The sequence below is a fragment of the Equus caballus genome, unplaced genomic scaffold (genome assembly GCF_041296265.1).
Source record: "Equus caballus isolate H_3958 breed thoroughbred unplaced genomic scaffold, TB-T2T haplotype2-0000491, whole genome shotgun sequence".
Lineage (NCBI taxonomy): Eukaryota > Metazoa > Chordata > Mammalia > Perissodactyla > Equidae > Equus > Equus caballus.
Window position 1 is genome coordinate 395,546 of NW_027221895.1, and position 24,118 is coordinate 419,663.

Sequence of the window (24,118 nt, forward strand, 5' to 3'; positions counted from 1 at the left end):
TCTCCCTATCCCTTTACTTTTAATATGTCTGTGCCTTTATAGTTAAAATGAGTGTCCTACAGAGAGCATATAGTTGGGTCTTGCTTTTTTGGTCCACTATCTGTCTTTTATTTGGTGAATTTAGACCACTCAAACTGGAAGTGATTGTATATCTGTTGGATTGCTATCAACCCTGTTTGTAACTGTTTTCTACCCACTGCAGTTATTCTTTTTTTATTCTCTCTTTTTTTCTTTTCTCTGTTTTTCTCTTGCTTTACTTGAGAACTTCATATGATTCTATTTTTTCTTCTCTATTGGCACATCAATTATACTTCTTCTAAAAATAACTTTAGGGGGTGGCCCCATGACACAGTGGTTAAAGTTTGGCATGCTCTACTTTGACAGCCTGGCTTCGCGGAGTCGGATCCTGATTGCAGACCCACACCACTCATCAGCGATGCAGTGGCAGCACCCCACATACAAAATAGAGGAAGATTGGCATGGACGTTAGCTCAGGGAGAATCTTCCTCAGCAAAAAAATAAAGAAAGAAAATACTTTAACAATTGCCCTAAATTTTGCAATGTATGTCTACAACTAATCTAAATCCACTTTCAAATAGCACTCTATCACTTCACAAGTAGTGCAGGTAGCTTATAATCTAGTGTTCCCAATACCTTCTTCCCATCTTTACTCAATTGATGTCATTCATTTCACTTATTCATAAGCTATAATCACCTACTACCTTGCTGCTATTATTGTTTTGATCAGTTATCTATTAGAGCGATTAAGATTAAAAAAATAAAAAATTGTCTTATCTTTATTTATTCCTTCTCTAATGATCTCCTTTCCTCATGTAGATCTGAGTTCCTGACATATTATTTGCCTGCTCTATGAAGAATTTATTTTAATGTTTCTTGCAAGACAGGTCTACTGGCAACACATTCCTTCATTTGTTGTTTGTCTGAGAAAGTCTTTTCTTCTTCCTACTTATGAAGGATGATTTCACAGGATAGAGAATTCTGAGTGGGTGAGTTTTTTCTTTCATCACTTTAAATAGTTTATTCCACTCTCTTCTTGCTTGCATGATTTTTGAAGAGAATTCCAATATAATTATTATCCTTGTTTCTCAATAGATAATATTTTTTCTCCCTCTACCTTCTTTCAAAATTTTCTCTTTGTCTTTGGTTTTTCTGCAATTTGATTATGATATGTCTAAGTGTAGAATTTTGGTACTTAAACTTGCTTTGTGTTCTCTGAGTTCCTAAGCTTTTGGCTTAGTGTTTGTCAACAATTGGAGAGATAAAGCAGAAAAAAAAAAAGTAAATAGTACTCCTTAAAAATTCTGTCTTCATAAGATTAATTGTATATAGGTGTATTGAGTCTAAGGATCAAAGTAATGATATTCTACTTTGACTAGTGAAAAGCAATAGGATGTCCATATTAATATGATTAGAAGGAAACATTAGAATTAAATTGGTTTAATAAGGTCCAATTCATTCAATAATCTGAAGCAAAAATGTACTATTTTAGTATATAAATAAAATAAGAAAGTGATATTATGTATAGTTAAGAAATAAAATAAACACTGAACTTCAGTTAATTAATACATGTGAAATAGATTTTAGAAACATGGATTTAAGATATGAAAACTTCAGAAAAGTGAAGTGGAATTAGTTTCCAATTTTCAAGATTTACTTACTTCACCTCTTGTAAGCCAAAGCCAGTGATTTTTTTTAATGGTTATGGACCTATATCCACATTCATGTATGTCTATAAGTGTTGTTTGCTTTTCTTTTTGCATACACTATATATTATTTACTTCTCAGCATTTAAAATAATGACAATTGTGTAATTCCAAGACTAAGAAATTTAATGGGGCAAATTCTTAGTTAAAATGTTCTCTATTACTTTGTTTTTAATCAACTATAAGCTAAAGGATCAAAACTGTAACAGAAAACGTAAAAAGAGTACATGTTATTTTCCTAGGATAGCACTCTTACAACTTGTGTATTCTCATAGCTATAACACAGCATAGGAAAGTACAAACGAGGTGATCTATTTTTTTCAAGAAAGTTTTAAAGATATACAATTTAAGGCCATAGTTTCTTCATTTTTCACAGTGCAATCCATTTGCCAACCCTTTTCGCCCTTCCCTTTTCAGAACCCTGAACAACCAAGCTACATCTTACTGTGAACAAATTAGTTTTGACACCTTGAGACATTTAATTATTTGCAAAAGTGAGTCAGATGAAGGTGAAGTTGAGAGAAATGTTTTAAGCTCTAGGAAGATATATATGCTCAAAATTCCATTAGTGAAAAGTCCATAAATAAACATAATGGAAATGTACAAATAAACTTCCAAATTTTTAGGAAATGAACATATTACAAAATAGAAATGTAAAGTTTAGCAGGTAATCAGAGTCTTTACATCCTACTATTCAGAAGTCTTTTTCAGAGGTGCAGGAAATCTCAGAGAACGAAGTGAATGTGGTGTTCATTCAGCGCAGCCACTCATTTTACAGTGGCGGGAACTGAGGTGCAGAGAGGGTAAGGGATTTGCCAGGAGGTTAGGGTCACTTGCCAGTGTCTATTAAATTCAGTGAGAGAAACAACATCTAGGTTTCTTATTTGCCCTATATTATGTTATTAATTTCATTTGCCAATAACAATAGCAATTTAGGGGCATCTGAAGTCTGATGCTATGGATAACCTTTTTAATGAGCAAGTTGTGCTAATTAAATTTGTATAATCATAAAAACGGTATAGCTAATTTTTCCAAATACATCTATGGCTATGCTGATTTAAATGGCTATAATTAGAGAATTCTGAGAATTTTTAATCTATTAACTATTCCATTCATTTATTAATTAATAATTAGTAAATGTTTATTAAATGAACTATTTTGTGAATATGTGTGTGTGTGTGTATGTGTATTCTAAAGTTTGTTTTCCCTTACAATTTTTACAATCTTAAAAAAGTGTTAGGGGCTGGCCCCACCGCCTGGAGGTTGAGTTTGGCACACTCCGCTTCAGTGGCCTGGGTTCTGTTCCTGGGCACAGACCTACACCACTCATCAGCAGCCATGCTGTGGCAGCAACCCACACACAAAATACAGGAAGATTGGCACAGATGTTAACTCAGAGTGAATCTTCCTCAATAAAAAGAAAGCAAAAGAAAGATCGCCTTCTTCTGAGAGTGATAATTAGTTGAATTTGGTACATAAAATTAATATTTCAATTGATGTTTATTCATATTCATCCATGTAAGTTAAAATGTTTTAAGATATGAGATGCAAAATATGTCATGAAAACACATTTTTTTTGTATTTTGGCCTGTCAATATGTTTAAGATATAATGTGAAATATAATTAAGCTTTTTGCATTAAAGTGTATGAGAAACATTATCACATCATTTTTATCATACTTATAAGTGTAAGTATATTCAGCTTGAAACTGTTAAAAGTAAGTCTAGATAAGTCTAGGTAGAAGTGTCAATAGAAAAATACAAGCAGAAATATATAAATATCATACAATAAAAGAGACTATAAGTCTAGGACAAAATGTCCTTTTTATATATGCTGATTTTTCTCTGTTCAAAATTCACACATGAATATTCTGCATACATTATATTCCTTAATATTGAAATACTTGGAAATTTTCTTTAAACGTGCCCAAATTCAAAGTTACTAATTGTTTTAATGAAGACATTCCCTACTATTTTCTAAATAAAAAGGGGTAATGTTATTTTAGAAATAGTGCGGACTTTCCTCCTTTTGTGATAATTCGTCTGGCTTACTTTTCATAGTTATTTTCATTTTCCGTTTCATTACAGTATTCTGAAATGTTTATAGAATCCCCCACTATAATCAAAAGATTGGTAGATTTCTAATCGCTTTAAATGATGCATACACGTATCTTTGTTTTGTCAAATATATTTAAAAAATACTCCTTTTTTAATGCTGAATGATGAAGTTGTAGAACTACTCCCACATCCAGGAAGCTGTGGATTATCCACGTATCTAGCTGTGCATAGCTCTATAGATTTATTCTTTGTCTATTTATTGCATCGTTGAAATGTTTTTACAGAATAAATTCTCTTAGCAAGATTATAATAAAAATTACTTCGACTTTTGAAGAACAGAGTCTTTCATGGTTAATGACACACAAAGTTCTGCTCGAAGTTTCCTTAACATCTCAATAAAGTATTTTGATATTTTACAATTATTCTGATGCTATAGGATCACATGTGATTTGTTTTCTATTTAATTATTTTTATTAATTTCTATTAAGGTAATTTTCCATTTATTTGTTTGAAAAATTCTATGTTCACAGTTAATTTGACCAAAACTTTATTTACTTCTCTAGGAAGGAAAATAGGGGAAATTGTCAACACATTATATAACTAAGGACAATATTCAACACATTAAACAAAGATGGGAGTAGTCATTTTTTTCAGACAATAACTAGCAGCAAATACTTCGATACTATAATTGACATCCATAAACTACTTTCCTTGAAGCATCTAAAAGTAATTTGTAGAAATTACTTAATTAGCCTCTCAGCAGTTCCCGGAAGTGGATTGCATTGTAATTACAGTGTACTTTGTATTCACAGTATTGATGGAGAGCATGAGCGCAGATATCTGTACAGCGCTACATGTGCAAAGGAAGCCGGGACCCGGTCAATAGGAAAGCCTGCACGGGCACATTCCTCACACTTGTTCGCTAAGGGGGACAGGTAACCAAGGTTGTTTTGTGTACTCTTCCTCCTCGTTAGTTTAGGTTTCCCCCAAAATATCTCACCGACTTTCGCATTTTTTCTGTTCTCTTTGCTCTCTGTCACAGACAAAAAAATTTAGATGTTTTGAAAAATAACTCACTGAGAATATACACTTCATGTTGTTTTCATAGGCTAAGAAAGAGGGAGACACAGATACAGAGGGAGACACAGAGGGAAAGAGTACAAATTTAGGAAAAGTCATTGGCAAGTGAAATTAAATGCCCAAAGCATGAAAGCTTATAGAAAGTTCAGGAAATACTTCTTACATTTGATGAGTCCAGAGTGGACAATACATCGGAAGTGTACTAAATTGAGTAATTGGAACAAATGCTTCTTTCCTTTCTGCATCCAGGCAGTTGGTCACATAACCCTGCATTTTCTCCCTTTAGAGGCAGAGGTTATTTCTCTAACCTTTGTCTTTGGACTGGGGCATGTGGTTCCCTGATTCAAAGGATGCTAGCAGACATTGTGCAAATTGAGGCTTAAAATGGACTTGCACAGTTGGACTTTCCTTCATGTGGTTCTTGTATTGCCACAGTAAGATGTCTCTGGGGCCCATCCAGTGGCATAACAGTTAACTTCGCATGCTCCGCTTCAGAGGCCCACGGTTTGCCTGTTCCGATCCTGGGTGTGGACCTACACACACTTCTCAAATCATGCTGTGGCAGGCGTCCCACATATAAAGTAGAGGAAGATGGGCAAAGGTGTTAGTTCAGGGTCAATCTTCCTAGCAAAAAGAGGAGGTTTGGCGGTAGATGTTAGCTCAGGGCTAATCTTCCTCAAAAGAAGAAGAAGAAGAAGAAGAAGAAGAAGAAGAAGAAGAAGAAGAAGAAGAAGAAGCAGCCTCTGCTAGCCTGCTGATACATAGAGGATGGGAGACAGATGAAAGAAACTGGCAATCTCTAGCTTGGAGCTAAGCCCAGATGAGCCCACCCTAAATAAACTTACGTACAAACTCACAGATGAAAATGAATGATTTCCATTTCAGGATCCAGAATTTTGGGGTAGTTTGTTTCACAATATTATTTTGGCAGCATTTGACCGATATAGAATGACACAGTGGAAATTGTAAGTTAGATTCAAGATATAGAGAGACTTTTATTTTAGATTTCATTTTTCTATAAGAAACTGTTCATTTTTGCATTTGTATACGCATTCACATGTTAGGGATAAACTAAACAAGAGCTTTAATTTACAATTTGATTTCAGTGTCAGTATTTAGAAGGCTCTGTTACATGGTGACTTAACATTGTTTCTGGTCTTGACCTTAAAGAAACAGACAGCCAATTATTTCTCCAGCCAAAATGGCTTCACCTGGGATCAGCAAAGAACTGCAATTTGGAGTGTGCAACTATGGCGAGCCACATGCAAGTCCTGAGCAACAAGGGGAGGAGAAACCCTCTTATAGAGGAGCAAAGAAAGTTGGGAGAGCTATTGTAAGCAAAAAGCCCATTGGAGGAGACTGGGAGATCAAAGCGTGGCGGCTTTTCATTGGCTGTGTTGTGACAGTCTCTCATTGGCTATTACTGGGCAGGAAGAGGAAGTCTTCTTCCTGTTGGGCTCTGCAATGGTTAATACATGTGAGAGCTCTCCTTTCTGGCCTCTCAACTCTATTTTAAGTGAGGTTTCTGTTTATTGATTTTCACACTGCTATTGCTGATCGAGCATATTCTTGACTAATAACTGTGAAATCTTTAGGTTACCTTCATTTCAAATTAGAATAAAACACCAATACCATGAGCAAAGCTTGTTGATAAAATTATTGCTAATAGCTGTATATTGACTTTCAGATATTGGTGAAATATTTGAGTCACACAAATGTTAAAGCTCATGAAACAAGCATGATGAAGTCCATGAGTGAGGTAGGAATTGCAAAAATTTAATACTTTTTTAAGCCTTTATTTGTGACTATCACATAGCCTAATGTTACAGAATTACTGAATGTGGGGAAGAAAGAAGCCCATTTTCATTATCTTTCCTCAAAGACAAGACACTAGTTAAAAATGATATTAAAAGCACATTTTCATGTAGTTACAATTTTTTTTCTGGTGATGAGACCTTTTAAGATCTACCTTAGCAATTGTATCTCAATAAAGCTGAAAAAAATTTTTGCCTTGTCACAAACTTGTACATGTTGTTGAAAGAAAATGAAAAAGCAACTACTTATGGTGTTTCTGATATGATACATCATGAAGTATATTTGCTAAAATATTTAATCTAAATATAATTAATTCCTTCAACCTTGTTTCTAAATTATAGGAAATAAATGGAATTAAGAAGAAATCATTAAGTAAATCCAGAAGCAAGACAATCTATAAGACAACTGTCATTAGTTCATAAGAAATTAATGTCACAAAATAAAAAAGTTGAAGCAAGTTGAGAGTCGAAAAGTGACTAAGAAGATATAACAACCAAATTCAAGGAGTGAAATTAAATTGTATCGTATATCTAAAAATATTTATGAAGTCATTGTTGGAAAAACTCAGAGTATAAATATGCTATCTAGGCATGAAGTGTCATGGAATCTATACGTGAATTACAAGTGATTTAAAATAAATAAAAGAGAGACAGAGAAAAAGAGAGAGAGGGAGAGTCAGCAAATAAGGCCCAAGGTTAACCGTGAAATCTGTGAAGAAGGAGTAAAATTATTTATTTAACTATTTTATATACTTAAGTGTTTTCATAATAAAAATTGAGGGAAAATCAACAGCATAATTTCAACAATACCCAAAAAGTAAGTTTAAATTTCTGCTCACACACACAAAAAACAAATACTGTACTTTGTAAATAATAACACAAACTGGGGACAAATTTTATTTTACAACCAGTCATAATCGATATGTTGCTGGACCCACTCGTTGACAGTCAAGGGGATTCTAATTTGCTGCTTGCTCTAAAAAGCCCTTAACATTTTATATCAGGAAAGGTGCATTATTCAATGTGTGTAAAATAAAAGGCATGTCTTCGTAGTTAAAAATTCAGAGATTATCTGTCTATTTTGAAAACGAACCACATCCTTCTTTGGCCACATTTCTTGATTCATATTGTAAGGATGAGTTTTAATCAGGCAGCAGGCGTATGAGAAACACTAGAAGTAAAAGATCTAATGAGGATGACAATCCAAACTCAATTCAGGAAATGTTCGGAAAGCATCTTCCCTGAGCTATGAACCCTTTTACTTTGTGAGATTATTTGAATCAATCTACTTGACCACAAACAATGAAATCTTTCAAGTCCAAGTGTGGAAAAAAAGAGAAATCTTTGTCAAGTTCATTTACTGTTAGAGAATTAGGACAAACAACCAGGTGGCAGCCACTTCAGAGCTGACCAAAATCTAATGTGATTCTCCACACCCCTCTGGAGAAAGTGGGTATTATGTAGAATGTTGCCATCTTGTGCATGCTATGAGATCCGGCAATGCTGAGAAATAATTTTCCTTTAAAAAATCTGACTCAAAACACCTTTTGTAATTTATATTTGATAGTAAAAATTTTCAGTTTTTAGATTTAATTCTTAATCTCAGAAGCTTATTCTTTTTAGCAATGTTTGCCATTGATCTGGGCTTGGACAGGGAATTAATTTTAATATACACCCATTTCATTTGGTAAAAATGTATACTTGCAGCATCACTAAATCATACAAATATAAAATTGATTATAAATATTAAATACGTTATATTTAAATGCATATAACCATTTTTCAAACACCTTATTTAATTTTAAAATTGTTGACATTTTACTTTTTCAAATAAATTTTATCTAACTTTATCTTCTTCAAATATTCAAGTACGTCAAATAATTTTGTTACGCTAGCTTAATTTTACCTTGTTTTCCATTTCATTTTTAACATATTCAGTTTACCTGTATAAGTGTTCTAGTATTAGAAAGTCAAAGAAATTGGCAAGTTAGGATGCTTTCAAAGGGAAATTTAGTATTACTATCATCGATGGCAGTGATACTGTGAAGTATTAGAAATAACATACTAAATATTTGCAGATAGGGTGGCTATATAGAATGAGTCTTGAGTGAAGTGTGATGCTTTAGTCATACACTTTATTGTATTTGCTCATCTCTCAGAGGTATTCACTAAAACTGGGGCACTAACCATGTGAAGAAATGCGCATTCTCCGTGCTTTAGAATTTCATTCCCTGTGTACCAAGTACAAAAACCTGTAGTTTTCTCAAGAAACTTTACCTTCAAAATCTCTACATAAAAGAGCATTATGAATATTTTTATCAGCTGTATTTTAGCATTAAGTAAATAACTCAAATAAAGATTGGCTTGGCGTGTAACTGGTTTTAAGTGTGTCTAGTGGAAATTAGAAAGGTCTTTTTCTTTAAATGATAGATTTGTGATCACTGACTTAGCCTCCGTATCTGTCACTGGTCTGTTCAGTTGTCTGTTTCCTCATGAGTGAGACTGGGTAGGTTGTTGCTAGGAACTTACTCAGTCTGCTGGGTCACCCAGTGTGTTAGTGAGCAAGAGCTCAGAAGCGTCTCTATGATCTTATTTCTGAAGCATCGATTGTGAGGCCTCCTCTTTCACTTCTCATTTACTTTACTTGATTGTTCTCTCTTTTCTTCTGTCAGGTGTTCTGTCTTCTAAGGGTTGCTCAATTTTATTTTTTCAAAAAATTGACTCCTCCTTTTGATCTTTTGTCTTTCTCCTCTATTTCCTTTCTTCTGTTCTCACCTTTGTGACTTCCATCCTTCTGTTAGCTTTGGATTCAGTTTTCCCTTTTCCTAGTTCTGTGTGTTCTCACTTAGGTTGTCAATTTGAGGTCCTTCTTCTTTAAGACGTTACAAGTTGATCACTGTAAACTTCCCTCAGTATTATTTTTGCTGCATCCCATAACTTTGGTGTGTTTTTAATGCTTTTTGTTTGTCTTGAGCTATTCTTTAATTTCCCTCTTGATTTCCTCTTTGACCTAATGTCTGTGTAAGAGGCTGCTGTTTAATTTCCATCTCTAATGATCCAGGTTTCCTCCCGATATTGATTTCTAGTCTCACGCCATTGTGTTCAGGACAGATGCTTGGTATGATTTCAATCGTCTTAATTTTGTTAAGATTTGTTTTGTGACCTCAAACGTGATCTCTTCTAAAAATACTCTGTGTGCTCTTGAGAAGAAGGTGTATTCTGCTGCTCTTCAATAAAATGTTCTTAGTATTTAATGTCATTTATTTCTGCCATGTCCTTATTTTCCGTCTGGATGTTCTATCCATTGTTGAAAGATGGGTCTTGAATTCGCCGACTTTCAACTTGTATAATCTAGTGTTCAGAATACATAAATATCTCTTAGAACTCAATAATAAAAGACAAATAAAACAATTAAAATAGGCAAATGGTTGAAATAGACATTTCTCCAGAAGATATGCAGATGGCCAATAAGCACAAGAGAGATGCTCGATGCCATTCATGATTAGGGAAAGGGAAATTCAAACCACAATGTGCTACTGTTTCGAACTCAGTATGTAGGCTGTATTCAACATAAAGGAAAATCCCAAGTGTTGGTAAAGATGAGGAAGAAGGGGAGCCCTCATACATCACTGGTGGGAACGTAAAATGATGCAGCCACTGTAGAGCACAGCTTTGCATTTCTTAACATCTTCAAGCAATCATTGCCTTTGAGTTGGACAGTCCATTGTGAGGCATCTCCAAAAGAACATGGAAAACATATGTTCGCAGGAAAACCTGTCCATGGACATTCAAAGCAGCATTATTCACAGTAGCCCAAAAATGAAATAAACCCAATTTTCCACCAAATTAAGAACACATAAAGCAAATGTGGCATATTGATACTATGGGATATAACACAGCCCTAAAAAGGAAGAAAGCACTGCTACGTGCTAGGCCCTGGATGATCCTTAAAAAAGTGTGCTAATTGAAGTGGTACACAAAGCCACAGATTCTATGATTCCATTTGAATGAAATGCCCAGAATAGCAAATCTGCAGGGATAGGAAACAGATAAGGTCTTTCTGTGGACTTGGGTTAGGGCAAAGCACAGAGACAGCGAGGCTGGGTTTCTTTGCAAGGTATTAAAAATGTTCTGGAATTAGACAGTAGTGATTGCCACACAACATTCTCATTGTCCTAAACGTCACTGACTTGTGTACTTTCAAGTACTTAAAATGGTGTATTTTATGTTGAGCAGATTTTCTTCAGTGAAAATTTGAAATTAGGGTAATTCATGCAGCTATTAGGGGTAAGGCACGGTGTAGCCCTGAGAGTAAACAGCTGATTAGGGTCTAGTAGCAAGTACGAAAATCACACAAGCAACAGTCTGAGATCCAGTCCATAGTCATGGTCTCCACCTTGAAAAGACCAGCCAAGAAAATAGGTCAGTGGTCTTGGGGGCCCTGGGAATCTGTTCAGAGATCTCAGTAATACTGGGCAGTATTCTCACCTCTTGGACCCTCTGGTGTAGGTAGGTTTGAACTTGTCAGTTGTTGATGTACATGCAGGTGGTAGACCATGGGAGGGCCCCGACCCCTCCTTCCTTGGCCAGTAGAGATAGTCTGAGGCCAGGTGGTTTCCTAAAATCATTTGGCAGAGACTTAGGCGACTGTCCTACAAGGAGTAGAATAGAGTCTCATGGAGCTGCTGTCCGTGTTGGGTTGTTTGTCCACACTTCTGGGTGGCCTCAGTTACCTGCTTTTCTGTGGCTAGGGCCACTCCTCTATGCCAGTCCAGTCATCCTAGTAGAACAGACATATCTCTTTGGGTCGGTGGTAGCCTGTCAGGGCAGGAAACTCAGGGACTCTTGGTCTGTGGGGTGCACCTCTAGGGGCAGGTCGGTGGAGACAATGATGTACTGCAGAACATCGCCTGGGGAAAGCTGGTCAGAGGATGTGGGGGAGAGCGGGGTACCAGGGAGCGCCTCGTGACGTGCGCCCACAGGAAGACCCGAAAGTAGATGTTCCTGCTATGAAATATTCACCGGCTCTTGGTGGTCAAACCAGCGATTGGTGCCCATCCACTGGCTCCCTGTGCTCTACGATTCCAGGTGGTGCAACCAAAGGGTGTGTGGGCTAAGAGCTGCTTGTGCCCTGGCACAGAATCACCAAGGTGGCCTCAAAGGCTCCCCCAAAACGACTCCTCAAAAAACAGTTGGGGCAGAAATTGGGTGGAGCATTTTTAAGGGAAGCTTGCAGCAAAGATGTTGTTCGATGGAGCTGGCTAAATTTGAGTTTCTCATCAGGGCAGGCACTTCAGCTGGGGTACCGGTGATTGGAGGCCGTGTGACAGGCCCACCAGTTTCTGAGTCCCGATGCTGGGCAGCCCGCTCAGCCCACTGGACTGATGAAGTGGTGCTTACGAAGCCTCTTGCTGGCCTTGTGGAAAGCAGGGCAGTGTGGTGGGAGAAGTCGTGACAGTGTCAGAGGGAGTCATGGCGGGGATTGCGGTGTGGAAGGGGGAGAACTGGAGGCAGATGCAGTGGATGTGTGACCAACAATGGTCAGGAAGGGAAACCCGGGTGTACCCGGGGCCAGCAGGGGGCCAGCAGAGTCAAGTGTCAAAACCAGACGGCGGGCCCCAAGAGGAGCCTCTTACGCTAAGCCCCACGTCACCAAACCGACTCTTGACTTCATTAGATTTTCGACTCTCCTGGAAACAGAATCTTAACCCACTGGATCAGGAATCCCCCAATCAGCACTAGATAGGTGTTCCACATCGTAGACTCCTGCTGTCCCGTGAGGAAAGTAACCTTGCAATAAGCCAGCCACCTTCCCGCCTGCTGTGACTTCTTTTCCTTCTCCCTTCTGCCTTTCAAAGTCTTTCATTCCGTACAGCTCCTTGGAGCTCCTTTCTATCTGCTAGACTGGATGCCTCTGGGTGCAGGAATTGGTGAATAAAGCAATGGAGTTCTTTAGACTTACACAGTTGCATTTTGTTTCTTAACGGCTTGGTGGCAGCAGTGGGATTGGAAGGAGACTTCTCATGGCTTCGCGGATGAGAAACACAAGCATTGGTACCCATGAAGCCTTTGGATTCTCCGTCTTTTTTGCTGTCTCTGAGGGCTGTGGGTAAGTGTCTCGTGCATCTCAGCTCCACTCTCCTTGCATTGAGCTCCTGAGCTAAGTGACTTTCCAGGCGCAGGTTAACGGGCCAGTGTAGTCTGACAGGATGCTCTAGCAGAGCATCTGTCTCAGCCCTGGGTTCGTCCACAGTGCCAGTCAGAGTCTTAGCAGGCAGCTGGAGCTGGCAGATGGTTCCCTGGGACGCTGAGTCTCTAGCCCTTGGTTAGTCCACAGTCCCAAATTTGGTGGGGTCCGCTGATTCTGCCTGCAGTCCCAACTGTTAGGGTCTGCTGGTTACGTGCATAGTTCTGGCCAGGGGAGAGGGTGGCACAGACTTGTGCCATATCCACACCCAGTCCTTGAAAACTTCCCACATGCATTTGACACGCATTTTTCTCTCCTTTGACTGGATGCAGATGTCGATAAGTTCTGAGGAAATGGCAAAGGCACAGTGCGGAGGAATTCTGGGACCCTGCGTGACTACTTGGAAGAGTGCTGTCCCCTCCACCTGAACACCACCCGGCACTACCAGAAATGAGAGGCGTCCGGTGATCGTGGATTGGAAGCCTCCATGTTGCTAAGATGTCAACTTCTTCAAAGAAATGAGCCAATTAAATGCAGTCCTTATCAAAATCCCAATGACATTTTGTGCTGAAAAACACCCATCCTAAAACTCGTATGGAATCTCAAGTATGCCCAGATGTCTAAAATAGTCTTGAAAGGAAGTACTAATTTGGAGGACTCTCTTTTTACTGATTTAAAACTTGCTACAAACCTACAATATCAAAACAGCATTGTAATGGCGTGAAGACAGACACATAGACAATCGGAACAGAATAGAGAGCCCAGAAATAAGATTGCCAAGGTTATTCAACAGTGGGCAAACAGTCTTTTCAACAAGTGGTTCCTGAAAAAGTGGATATCTTCATGCAAAAAATAAACTTGGATTCTTGCCTCACACCAGATATAAAACTTAATTCTCAATGGATCATGATCCAAATGTAAGAGCTGAAACTCTTTGAAGAAAACATAGGAGAAAACTTACCACAATAGGATTTGGCAATGATTTCATGGATATGACACTCAAGGCATGGGCAATAAAAAAAAGAGTACACATGCCAAAATTCATGAATATTAAAACTTTTCTGCCTCTGAAGACAATATCAACAGAGTAAAAACACAACCCATGCAGCATGGGAGGCCATATTTGCAAATGATCTATCTGACAAGGGCTGAATATCCAGAATAGATATAGAACTTCTAAAATTAACAACAACAAAACAAACAACCCAAATCAAAAACGAGCCAGGTACTTGAATAGACTTTTCCTCCAAGAAGATACGCAAATGGTCAACAAGCATATAAAAAGATGCTTATCGTGACTAATCACTGGGGAAATGTAAGTCAAAATCTCAGTGAGACACCACCTCACCTCCATGTGACGGCACTCCAAAAAATAGACAGTGAAGAAAGGACTCAAACAAATGTTGGCAAAGATGTGGAGAAATTGGACGCAGGTACACTGTGGCTGGAATGTAAAACGGTATAGTTGCTGTGGAAATCAGCATGGCAGTTCCGTAAAACAATTAAAAATTAGAATCACTGAGTGTCCCCTCAATTGTACTTTGGGATATATACACAGCACAGCTGAAAGCTTGGTCTCAAAGACATATTTGAACACCCATGTTCATGGCATCATTGTTCATGATCGCTGAAATGTGGAACAACCCAAGGATCCATCCAGGGGTGAATGGAGAAGCAACATGGGCATATCGACACACAACTGCATATTATTCATCCTCAAAAACTAAGGATATTCTGAGATATGATACAACATGGATGAACCTTTAGGACAATCAACCAGTCCCAAAAATACAGGCCTTGTGTGACTCCACTTATATGAAATTCCTGAAATGGCCAGATTCAGAGAGACGGACAGCAGATGCAGTGGTCAGGGGTGGGAGCAGAGGAATGGGAGCGACCGATGAGTGGGGACAAGGCTTCAGTTCTGTGGGGTGACAAGAGTTGTGAAGATGCATTGTGCTGATGGCTGCACCACCGTACGACTGTGGCCAACACACTGAAGATGCGCTTAATGAAATTAATGTGCTTAATGATGTGTACACAGAAAAATGGTCAAGACGGTAAGTTTTACATTGTGTGTATTTTCAGCGAATAAAAATAGATTTTCTGTTAAAAGTGCAAATACAAAGAAATGAGCAGAGTATGATTTAGTGTTGCCATTCGTGCTCTTCCATTCTGACCCTGGTGTTTGTCTCAGCCCTTGTACCTGAGACAACTTTGATCAGACAAATGCTTTCATTCTGGGCCTAAGAGAACCTTGAAATCAGAATTAAACAAATCTCTTCAAAATTTTTGTTACAATGTATATTTCAGAGAAAACTAATAAGAAGACATTTTTAATATTAAATTTAAGCTTGTTTTATATCAGTTTCAGGTCTACATCAGAATGATTCAATATGTGTGTATATTGTGAAATGATCACTATAAGAAGTCTGGTTGACGTCTATCATCAAGAGTTACAAATGTTTTTCTCGTAACGAGAACATCTAAGATTTACGCTATTAGCAACTGTCAAAATGCAATATAGTATTATTAATTCCTTGGCTGCTATAAAATAAGCACCATAAAACAATTCCAGTGTATCCATTTTATTATTAATTCACTGAATCTATTTTTTCTCAGAATCAATTAATTTTTAGGCAAATGACTGAATTTGTTTTAATCTACATCATAATATACTCACTACAGGTTCTGACATTTTAAGTTTTGTTTAGGTGTTATTCTTTCTAGTAAGTTAACATTCCTGAATCTTATCAGTCATATCAAAATATATTCTGATGTATTTCTTCTTCCGTCAATAGTTAGTCAATGATAAAGTTGACCGTGTGCCATTTTAACCATTATCAGTTTTGTATGCTGAGGGTGATTTTACCCAGTAATAGACACCGTGTAGGTTTGAAGTCTCCTTGGAGGATAAACAGTGGGGGGAGGTCAAAGCATGGTACTTGTTTCATTTGCTGAGGGTCCATTTTGACTTTGCTCTTACAAAACGTGTTCTTTGTCCATTTGGGAATCTGAAGCCCAGAAAGTTGGAGGGACTGGCCCAGACCTCAGGAGGGGGTCAGAATCCAGAAGATCAGGCAGGGCTCTGGCTTCCTTGGCCAGGGCTCAACCCCTTCCCTTCGGGTTTTCTTTGGAAACAGGGACCTCATGGTCCTAGGGGAGCCCTGCCCACCCCTGTACACGTGGGGTCATCTTCCTATTCGCATCCAATCATGCACAGGCACACTCACACCGATTTCTCCTGTGTGGACCATGCAGGGACCCCAGGAAAGAGCAGACACCAGGGAAGTGACAAGAGGCCGAGGAGAAGGCGGTCGGAGGCAGCTCTGCCATGAACAGTAGCATCCATCCTCCTGGCTACATGCCCAGAAGGCCCGAGACAGACCGAAGAATCCCTGAGGTTTCTAGGTGTGTACCTGTTCCAAGGACATCCCTGGCCCAGCCTGGAGGGCACAGGACTGGGGAGCTGGAGTCCACTTCTGTGGGCACCTGCTACTCTGATGAGCCGTTCTCCTCTTGTGTAGACATTGGGTAGAGGAGAGAAGACCTTGGTGTCCTCCAGTGTCAAGTGGAGTGCGTCCAGCGGGTGACTCCCTGGGTTCCGTATGATGCTCACGAAGGGTCTGTGGCCCTTGGTTCTCCATCGATGACGCCCTGTGCTCTGAGCACCTGAGAAAATGCTTTCCCACCTGCTGGAGATCCTTTAGAACTGAGAGAGGTTTGGGGGTTCGGGTGGATGAGAACTTGGGATAAGGAAGAACATGCCAGAGCACTGTGAACTAAGGCCAGAGTCCAGGGACAAGACCAGTCCTTGTTGGACTCCCGAGGTCCTCACTTGGCTGGAGAGGAGAATCATTGCCTTGGTTGAGGTCAGGATGCCTCCTGAGAAAAAAGGACACCCAAGTGGAGGGACAGAAAGATGAGGGAGAGGGAGGCTCCTGAGGTTCCTCCCACGGCCTGGAAGCCTGCAGGTCCTGCTCCTTTACCCCTGGGACAGTGGGGAGCCTCTGCCTTGAGGACACCCAAAGAGACTTCCTGTGTGGTGGCTTCTGCCAGGGCTGCAGTGCTGGTGCTGGCCACCAGGGGGCAGGCAGCCTCCAGCGTCAGTGGTGCCCAAGGAGGTTGAGTTTTCACTGTTGTCACTTCTATTGGGATGTAATTGCCACACAGCACTGCCTAAGTTAACACTGCTGTGTGGTACATTTCAAAATTGCTAAGAACCAAGAAGCTAAACTTCTCATCACAAGCAAACACTTACTTTTCTGTTTTCGGTGACGGATGTTAAGTGAACTGGTGGTGTCATTGCGCAGGCTGTGTGCATCCAGTCCCTGTGCTGACTTCTTAAACTTACACGGCGCCCACTCAGCCTGCCTCAGCTGCTGGAGCAGCGAACAGCCGTGCAGAGGCCTTTCCGGCTGTGCCCCGCCTCAGAGAGAACTCACTCCTCCTGGTACTAGCGCTCCTCTCCACAGTCTGACTTGGTGAAGAGCAGGAGGAGGGGACACGAGTTTCACAATTCTTCACTCAGCGACTGTGCACCGAGCACTCACCCTGTGCCAGGTGCTCAGGTGGGTGTAAGTGCAGGGCTGACAGTGACTGAGTGGTCCCTGCCGGTCAGGAGCTCACACTCTGGAGGGGACAAGGACAAAGGCCTGAAAGCAAAGACATGAGAGGGGAAAGAGCCAGCGCTGAGGGGACATTCAGGGCCCTGTGAGGGAGGGCCAGGGGTCACCGGGTGGGGGTCTGAAAGGCCTCACTGTGGTGACATTTCCTGGGACCAGAATGACAAGAGGGAGCCAGCCCTGCACAAGTCTGGGAGCGGCGTGTCAGGGAGAAGGGACCCCTGCTGTAGACGCTCATGGGCAGAAGGGGGTTTGGCCAGAGGATGTGAGAAAGATGGCCAGTGTGGCTGGAGGGAGCCTGGGGGAAAGAGGAGACGGAGGAGGGCAGGGCCAGATCGTGGGGCCTGAAATCACGGTTCCAGTGCCTTGCATCTGTAAACGGCAAATGCCTCATATCTCACAATTTTTGTGGTTGAGGAATCAGACATAGATTAGCTTGGTTCTTTTGCTCAAGATGCCTCAAGGTCGCGGCCGCGGCCTCAAGTGATGCTCGACTGGCAGAGGATTTCCTCTCAGGTTCACTCAAAGGAGTCGAGGTGCACTTTGGACTCAGAGCATGGGTTCCTTTCTGTCTGTTGGCCTGGGCGCTGCCTCGGTTCTCTCCCATGTGGGCCTCTGTGTATGGCAGCTCAAAACGTGTGTGCTTGATTCCACAGCTCAGGGACAGGAGAGAGAGAGAGAGACACGGGAAAGAGAGAGAGACGGAACTTAAGAGAGGGAATAAGAAAGAAGTGAGAGACTTTCTGTGTTTAAAATTTAGACATGACACTCGTCCACATTGGCTGTGTTCTATTGGCGAGAGCCAGTCACTAAGCACTCAGTGGTCACACAGGAATCTGTGAGGGATGTGTGTACCACGGGTGGGGATCTCTGGGAGCCACGGTGAAGGCTGCCCACCTCACAGATCAAGATGAGGCTCTTGGGTCTCTTTCTAAACAGAAGAGGAAACAATGGAGAGGTTTGAATCCAGAGGATGACAGTGTCTGGATTTCATTCATCAACCCTCTCCTTGTGCTGACATTGAAATGAGGCCAAGAGAGGAAGTGCCTGTTGCAATAGCGCATTGCTGAACCCAGGCCTGGTTTGAGTGGTGTTCATGCTACATCCCTTCTTGTAATTCTTCCATCTCTTTGTTTGTACATTCCTTGCACTTGACACCACCTCACAGGTGGTATGGATATTATTTCATATACACCTGATGATGTCCCTAGCAAGTAGATTCTAGGCGGATTCCCCTTGGGCAGGTTTGGAGACTGGGGAGGCCCTGAGAGGCACAATGAGTTTTCCAGGACAGAGAACTGGTAAGATAAAGGAGGTCTGAATTCTGCTCCGCCTCCTCAAAGCTGGGACCCTCATCACATTCCCAGGGAGCTGTGGCTGGGGCTGTGGAAGCTCCTCATGTAGAGTTAAGAAGAAGACATGGGGGTGGTTTGGGTAGGTCCGATTACAGGAAGCAGCCCAGGTAATGGAATCTTGAAAAAGTGACCTCACTTCCTTGGCGATAGACCCCAACAGATTTAGAACTCTGGTAACCAGGCAGTTAATTCTAGAGACAGACCCCTAGCCAGTTCATCTGACTGGCGACACTTCAGAGTACAACATGTTTACTTGTTGTGTACCAGTTTTCAGAGGCTCTAGGCTCAGGAAAGCCCAGAGTGTGAGACTGTTGTGTTGTTGTGGACATCGGATCAAGCCTCATGGCCAATTTGGCAGGAGGTACCCAAAGGTAATGTGGGGCAGCCCAGGGCAGCCCACTGTAGGGCAGGACACAACTCGGATCCCACCTGAGCAGCCCCATAGCCCTTGCACCTTGTGTGAGGGTTTGTGTGTGAGTGTCGGTGTGTGTGTGTATGCGTGGGTGCTGTGCGGGAAGGCAGCAGGTGAGGAGTGGGTCCCTCCTGGGCAGGAGGAGAGTGTTATGTGCTGTCAGCCAGGTGAGTCTGTCATATTGATACCCCGGGGCTTGGCTGGCAGCCTGAGCAGCTGGGTGCTGGGATCAAGCTGCTCTGCCCTTGTGTTAATCCTGAGCCGTAGAAGTTTCATCTAGTTCCCTCCCTGGTCAGATGTCTGTGCAGACGTCCCTCTGTGCCTGAATTAGGGAACAGAATTCCTCATGGGGGTGTCCCCCTGTGGCGATGTGCAGGCAGGCCCCTGATGCCTCCTGGCCCGTCTGCCGGGCACTGTCTTTCCAGAATTCCACGCAGGAGACCTTTGAAGAGCTACATGGTGGGTTCGACTTCTCTCCCTCCCTAGTCAAGGGGCAGGAGCAGCAGGCCGCCAGCAGCATCCTGTGCCGGTCTGAGGTGAGAGCAGGAGCAGAGGGTCTCCCCGCCCACCACCCCAAGATGTTCAGGTTGGGCCTGGAACCCAGGTCCGAATCTGAGCACACCCCTGGTGCCCTCACAGGGCTTTCCCACTGAGTGTCCTACGGCCTTACTCGCAAAGGAATCTGGGCCTCCTCTCCTGCCCAGCCAGCTGAGGGCTCGGGTGGAAAGACACTCTCCACATGTTTCTTGGAATCGTAGAGGAAAGGTTTACTGTTGTTGTCACTTCTCACGAGGCCATGAGGACCTTGGCATTTTGCTCCTGTTTTGATTGATGTAACTTCCCAGCTGGGAAGCTGTAGCACTCAGCGCCACTGTCCTTGCAGACCTGCTCCAAGCCTCACAAATCATCACACTTGCTAGGCTGATTACACACAAAGAGCATGGGCGTGGATTACAGGATTCTATACATTTCTCTGCACCTTGTCATCTCACAAAACACTTCAAATCAGAGCAGTTTGTTACGTGCTGTAAAACTGGTGAGTCTGTGATATTCATACCCCAGGCTGGCAACCTGAGCAGGTGGGTGCTGGGGATCAAGCTCCTCTGCCCTTGTGTTAATCCCGAGCCTTAGAAGTTTCATCTAGTTCCCTCCCTGGTCAGATGACTGTGCAGATGTCCATCTGTGCCTGAACTAGGGAACAGAAATTCTCATGGGGGTGTCCCCCTATGGCGATGTCCAGCAGGCTCCTGATGCCTCCTGGCCCGTCTGCCGGGCATTGTCTTTCCAGAACTCCACTCAGGAGATCTTTGAAGAGTTATGCGTTGGGTTCGACTTCTCTCCCTCCCTAGTCAAGGAGCAGGAGCAGCAGGCCGCCAGCAGCATCCTGTGCCGGTCTGAGGTGAGAGCAGGAGCAGAAGGTCTTTACCCCCACCCCCGAAGATGTTCAGCGTGGGCCTGGAACCCAGCTCTGAATCTGAGCACACCCCTGGGGCCCTCACAGGGCTTTCCCAACGGAGTGTCCTACGGCCTTGCTCCTGAAGGAGTCTGGGCCTCCTCTCCTCCCGAGCCAGCTGTGGGGTAGGGTGGAAAGACACTCTTCACGTTTCTTGGAATCATAGAGGAAATGTTTAATGTTGTTATCACTTTTCACGAGGCCATGAGGACCTTAGCATTTTGCTCCTGTTTTGACTGATGTAACTTCCCGGCTGGGAAGCTGTAGCACTCAGGCCACTGTCCTTGCAGACCTGCTCCAAGCCTCATGAAACATCACACTTGCTAGGCTGATTTACACATAAAGAGGATGGCGGTGGGATTACAGGATCCTATACATTTCTCTGCTACTTGTCATTGCACAGAACACGGCAACTCATTGTAGGCCGCTCAGGTCAGGAGCAGAGGCCTTAAGTGACTTCATCATATTCCACAGAGAAGGACATTTTGCACAGTGATTCAGCCTTTCGATGCTGTTGGACCTTGACATGAGCCAGTTCTGTTGCCATTTTAGCAACACGTTGCAGGGCACATGTTACGTGTGTCCGAATGGACTCTGAGTTTTCTAGGTCTGCCATGACATAGAACCGCAGACTGGCAGAAGGTCACTAATCGTCTCTTTGCTCCTGTCTGTGGTGGGGATGTTCATTGATGACTCCCTGGGATAATGCTCTTACCTCAGGCTCTTAATGCACAGAGGTACAATTGTTCCTCAGGTCACAGAATGCCTTGAAGGTACTATTTGTCATTCCCCTAAAAATCAAATTGTACTTTTAAGTCCAAAACCATTTTCAAGGCGGGCTCTCATCCCTCTTGCACAACTTCCTGAGGTGCTGGGAGGTTCTGGTCTGAGCTCCAGACCCTGATGCCCCTGGTGGTTCATGGTGACTCCACTGACTCTGTGTCCCTCCTTGTCCACGTGGTATGCCAAGGAACCCACCCTGTCCGTGGCTGAGGCCTGCACGATGCTGACCCTCAAGGCAGGCGCAGTGCAGAAGGTGGTAGGCTGCCTGCAACCATCTTTCCACGGCAGATCCATCTCCGTCACCACCTTCCCGTGTGTGTACCAGGCCTTCTACCCGACCCCACAGGTCCTGGACCAGCTGCTCCAGAGGTGAGTGCCCACCCCTCCACAGCACAGCGGGAGTCTCCCACCTAATAAACGTGTGCCTTGGGAACGTCCCCACACCTCTCTGAGCGTCACCTTGCTCATCCGAATAGTGGGGTGGTAAGAGGATGAACCTCACAGGGTCACTGAAGGAAATCACGGGAGAAACCATGGCAGGCGCTTGCTTGGTGCCGGACTCCACAGAAGGGGCTGCTGCTCATGCTGCGTGTCCTCACGCTTATAGCTTCCGTCCCCAGTGAGGAGACTCCCTGCCTCTCCCCTCGCTGGCCTGTGGCCTTCCTGAGTGTGGAAAAGTACATGAAAGCAAACTGTTTTCCTATTGGCAAGACAATTTAGCAACTCCTTCTAGCTGATCCTGGTCCTTGTCTTCGGTGCGGCCAGAGCAGTGGTCTCTGTGGGCAGCAGAGGAGACGCAGGCCCACTCAGAATTCTGGGAAGGCTCTGGTTGGGGTTCATTCATTCAATACTATATGTTAAGCTCGTACTACATTCATACCCTTTCCTACACACTAAGGATGTCCAATGAAGGAAGCAGACACTATCCCTGGGGCTCAATTCTAGCCTGAGAGCTAGATGCTCACTTCTGGGCATCATGAGTATTCATGCCCACAGGACATTAGATGTGACAGCTTCCTTGCCTCCTCTAGATAGGGACGCATCCTCTCATAGTCAGACCACGATGACAGACTTCAAGGACCAACTAAGACCATGAGTGGTGTTGGGTCCAGAGGGCGGGCCTCCTGCATCCACAGAAGGGGCTAGGAGACCATGGGGACTGTGGCTATGGATGGACTGGCAGACCCTGGATCTCACACCTCTTGGGGTTTCTGTGGGAGGCCTGAGGTCTGCGGTCTTCCCTACAGGAGGAAATGAATCAAAGAGACCTGTTCATGGGGTGCCAGTCCCGCCATGGGAAGCAGAGGAGAGGCTGGGCTGAATCAGCCACTGAGAGACTCCTCGCTTCCACAGTTCCCTCTCCCTCTCCCTGCCCTCTGCACATGCACCTCTCCTAAGCACCGCCACTGGGGCCCAGAACAGTAGGTGATGAGCAGCCTGGTCACAAATCTGCCTCCAACCTCAGTCCTGATGCTCGAGCGTGGAGGATGGGGCAGGCTATGTCCAGGCCCTTTGGGAAAAGAGTGTCGGGTGGAAGACCAGACTCACACAGGCTCTCTGTTAGATTGGCTGATGACCAGGCCTTCCAGTGCAAGGACAGCCACCCAGGGATTGGAGTGGCTGGTCCACCCTCTGGGGCTCAGGCACAGAGAAGGTGCTGTGGGAACACAGTGTGGAACAGCAGGCCAGGCCTGTGACTCTCTTCACACATGCCTCTCCCCAGTGCCCTCTCTCCCATCTGGGGCCCCCGGCCTCAGGAGAACTCCCAGGATATGTGGCAGATGCTGCGCCACTCCAGGATCAACCTGACGTTGGCGTATCTCCAGGACCTCTTGCCTGGCTCAGTCCTCAAGCACCAGGCCACCCCTCTTCTCATCCAGGTGGACCTTTTCCAGGCCACTGAGTTGGAGACAGAGGGTAAGGGAGACCGTAGGCTTGGAAGACTACCCCAGTGGGTGGGTCACGACTGGGGATTCATTTAAAGACAGTGGAATCTTTCCTGTTTGGGGAAGGGCACATGGAAAGCAACTTATGTAGCTGACCCTTTCTCTTTCTCCAGCTCCTGCCCCAGCTCCAGCACTTCTGCCAGGTGCAGAGGCAGAAAAGGGGCCACATCTGGAGCTGGACGGAACTCCAGTTCTATTTCTGCCATCACTTCCAGCGCTGGAACCGGCAGCAGCGCCCTCAGCTGCTCCAGACCCCGAGCGAGTGCCATCAGCAGCCCCAGCCCAAGTGCCAGGTCCTGAACTGGACTCAACGGGACCAAGGGGTCTGCTGGGATTTCCACCTCAGGCTCCAGTAACAGCCGCAGAATCAGCTCCGGTTCCAGAGGCTTCCCACCCCTGTCGAGTGACCGGGAAGAAGCAGCCCGATGGGAAGCCTAGCCTCATGGCCTTCTCCCCAAGGGACGTGGCAGAACAGCTGACGGCCATTGACGCGGTGAGCACCCGGGCTCTCAGGGCGGGGTGGGGCAGGCCACCCCTATGCCATCAGCTGGCCCAGACCTGCTTTTCCCTGTGGCTGCTCCTGTGACCTGGGTCCCAATCCCAGCTCCACCACTTCCCAACCATGGGATCTGGGCAACTCCCCAGCCTTCGTGTTCCACCCTCACACTGTACAGATGGGGAC

The 24,118-nt window shown here is 43.6% G+C and overlaps 1 protein-coding gene and 2 long non-coding RNA genes across 4 annotated transcripts in view; all 3 read left to right on the top strand.

The window, feature by feature from the left end:
* The window catches only part of LOC138922151 (uncharacterized), a 77,399-nt gene extending 67,465 nt beyond the window's left edge, over window positions 1-9,934 (top strand). Inside the window, exons 6-9 of the long non-coding RNA XR_011435228.1 lie at window positions 838-1,007; window positions 4,594-4,716; window positions 6,549-6,620; window positions 7,018-9,934. This is a non-coding gene — a long non-coding RNA (uncharacterized lncRNA). The remainder of the gene's footprint in view (window positions 1-837; window positions 1,008-4,593; window positions 4,717-6,548; window positions 6,621-7,017) is intronic.
* Window positions 9,935-12,642: 2,708 nt separating this feature from the next.
* Window positions 12,643-18,982, top strand: LOC138922150 (uncharacterized). Its single transcript, XR_011435227.1, has 3 exons — window positions 12,643-12,784; window positions 13,195-14,922; window positions 16,124-18,982. It is a non-coding gene; the product is annotated as an uncharacterized lncRNA (long non-coding RNA).
* Window positions 18,983-20,092: 1,110 nt separating this feature from the next.
* Window positions 20,093-24,109, top strand: LOC138922149 (ral guanine nucleotide dissociation stimulator-like). 2 transcript variants are annotated; one of them, XM_070258984.1, is made up of 4 exons: window positions 20,093-20,653; window positions 21,678-21,859; window positions 23,214-23,407; window positions 23,550-24,109. In XM_070258984.1, the coding sequence occupies exons 1-4, from the start codon at window positions 20,465-20,467 to the stop codon at window positions 24,020-24,022; spliced, it is 1,038 nt and encodes a 345-aa protein (XP_070115085.1). In that variant the 5' UTR covers window positions 20,093-20,464; the 3' UTR covers window positions 24,023-24,109. The 2 variants fall into 2 exon arrangements, with proteins under 2 accessions (XP_070115085.1, XP_070115086.1); XM_070258985.1 differs by having other exon boundaries at window positions 23,652-24,109.
* The last annotated feature ends 9 nt before the right edge of the window (window positions 24,110-24,118 follow it).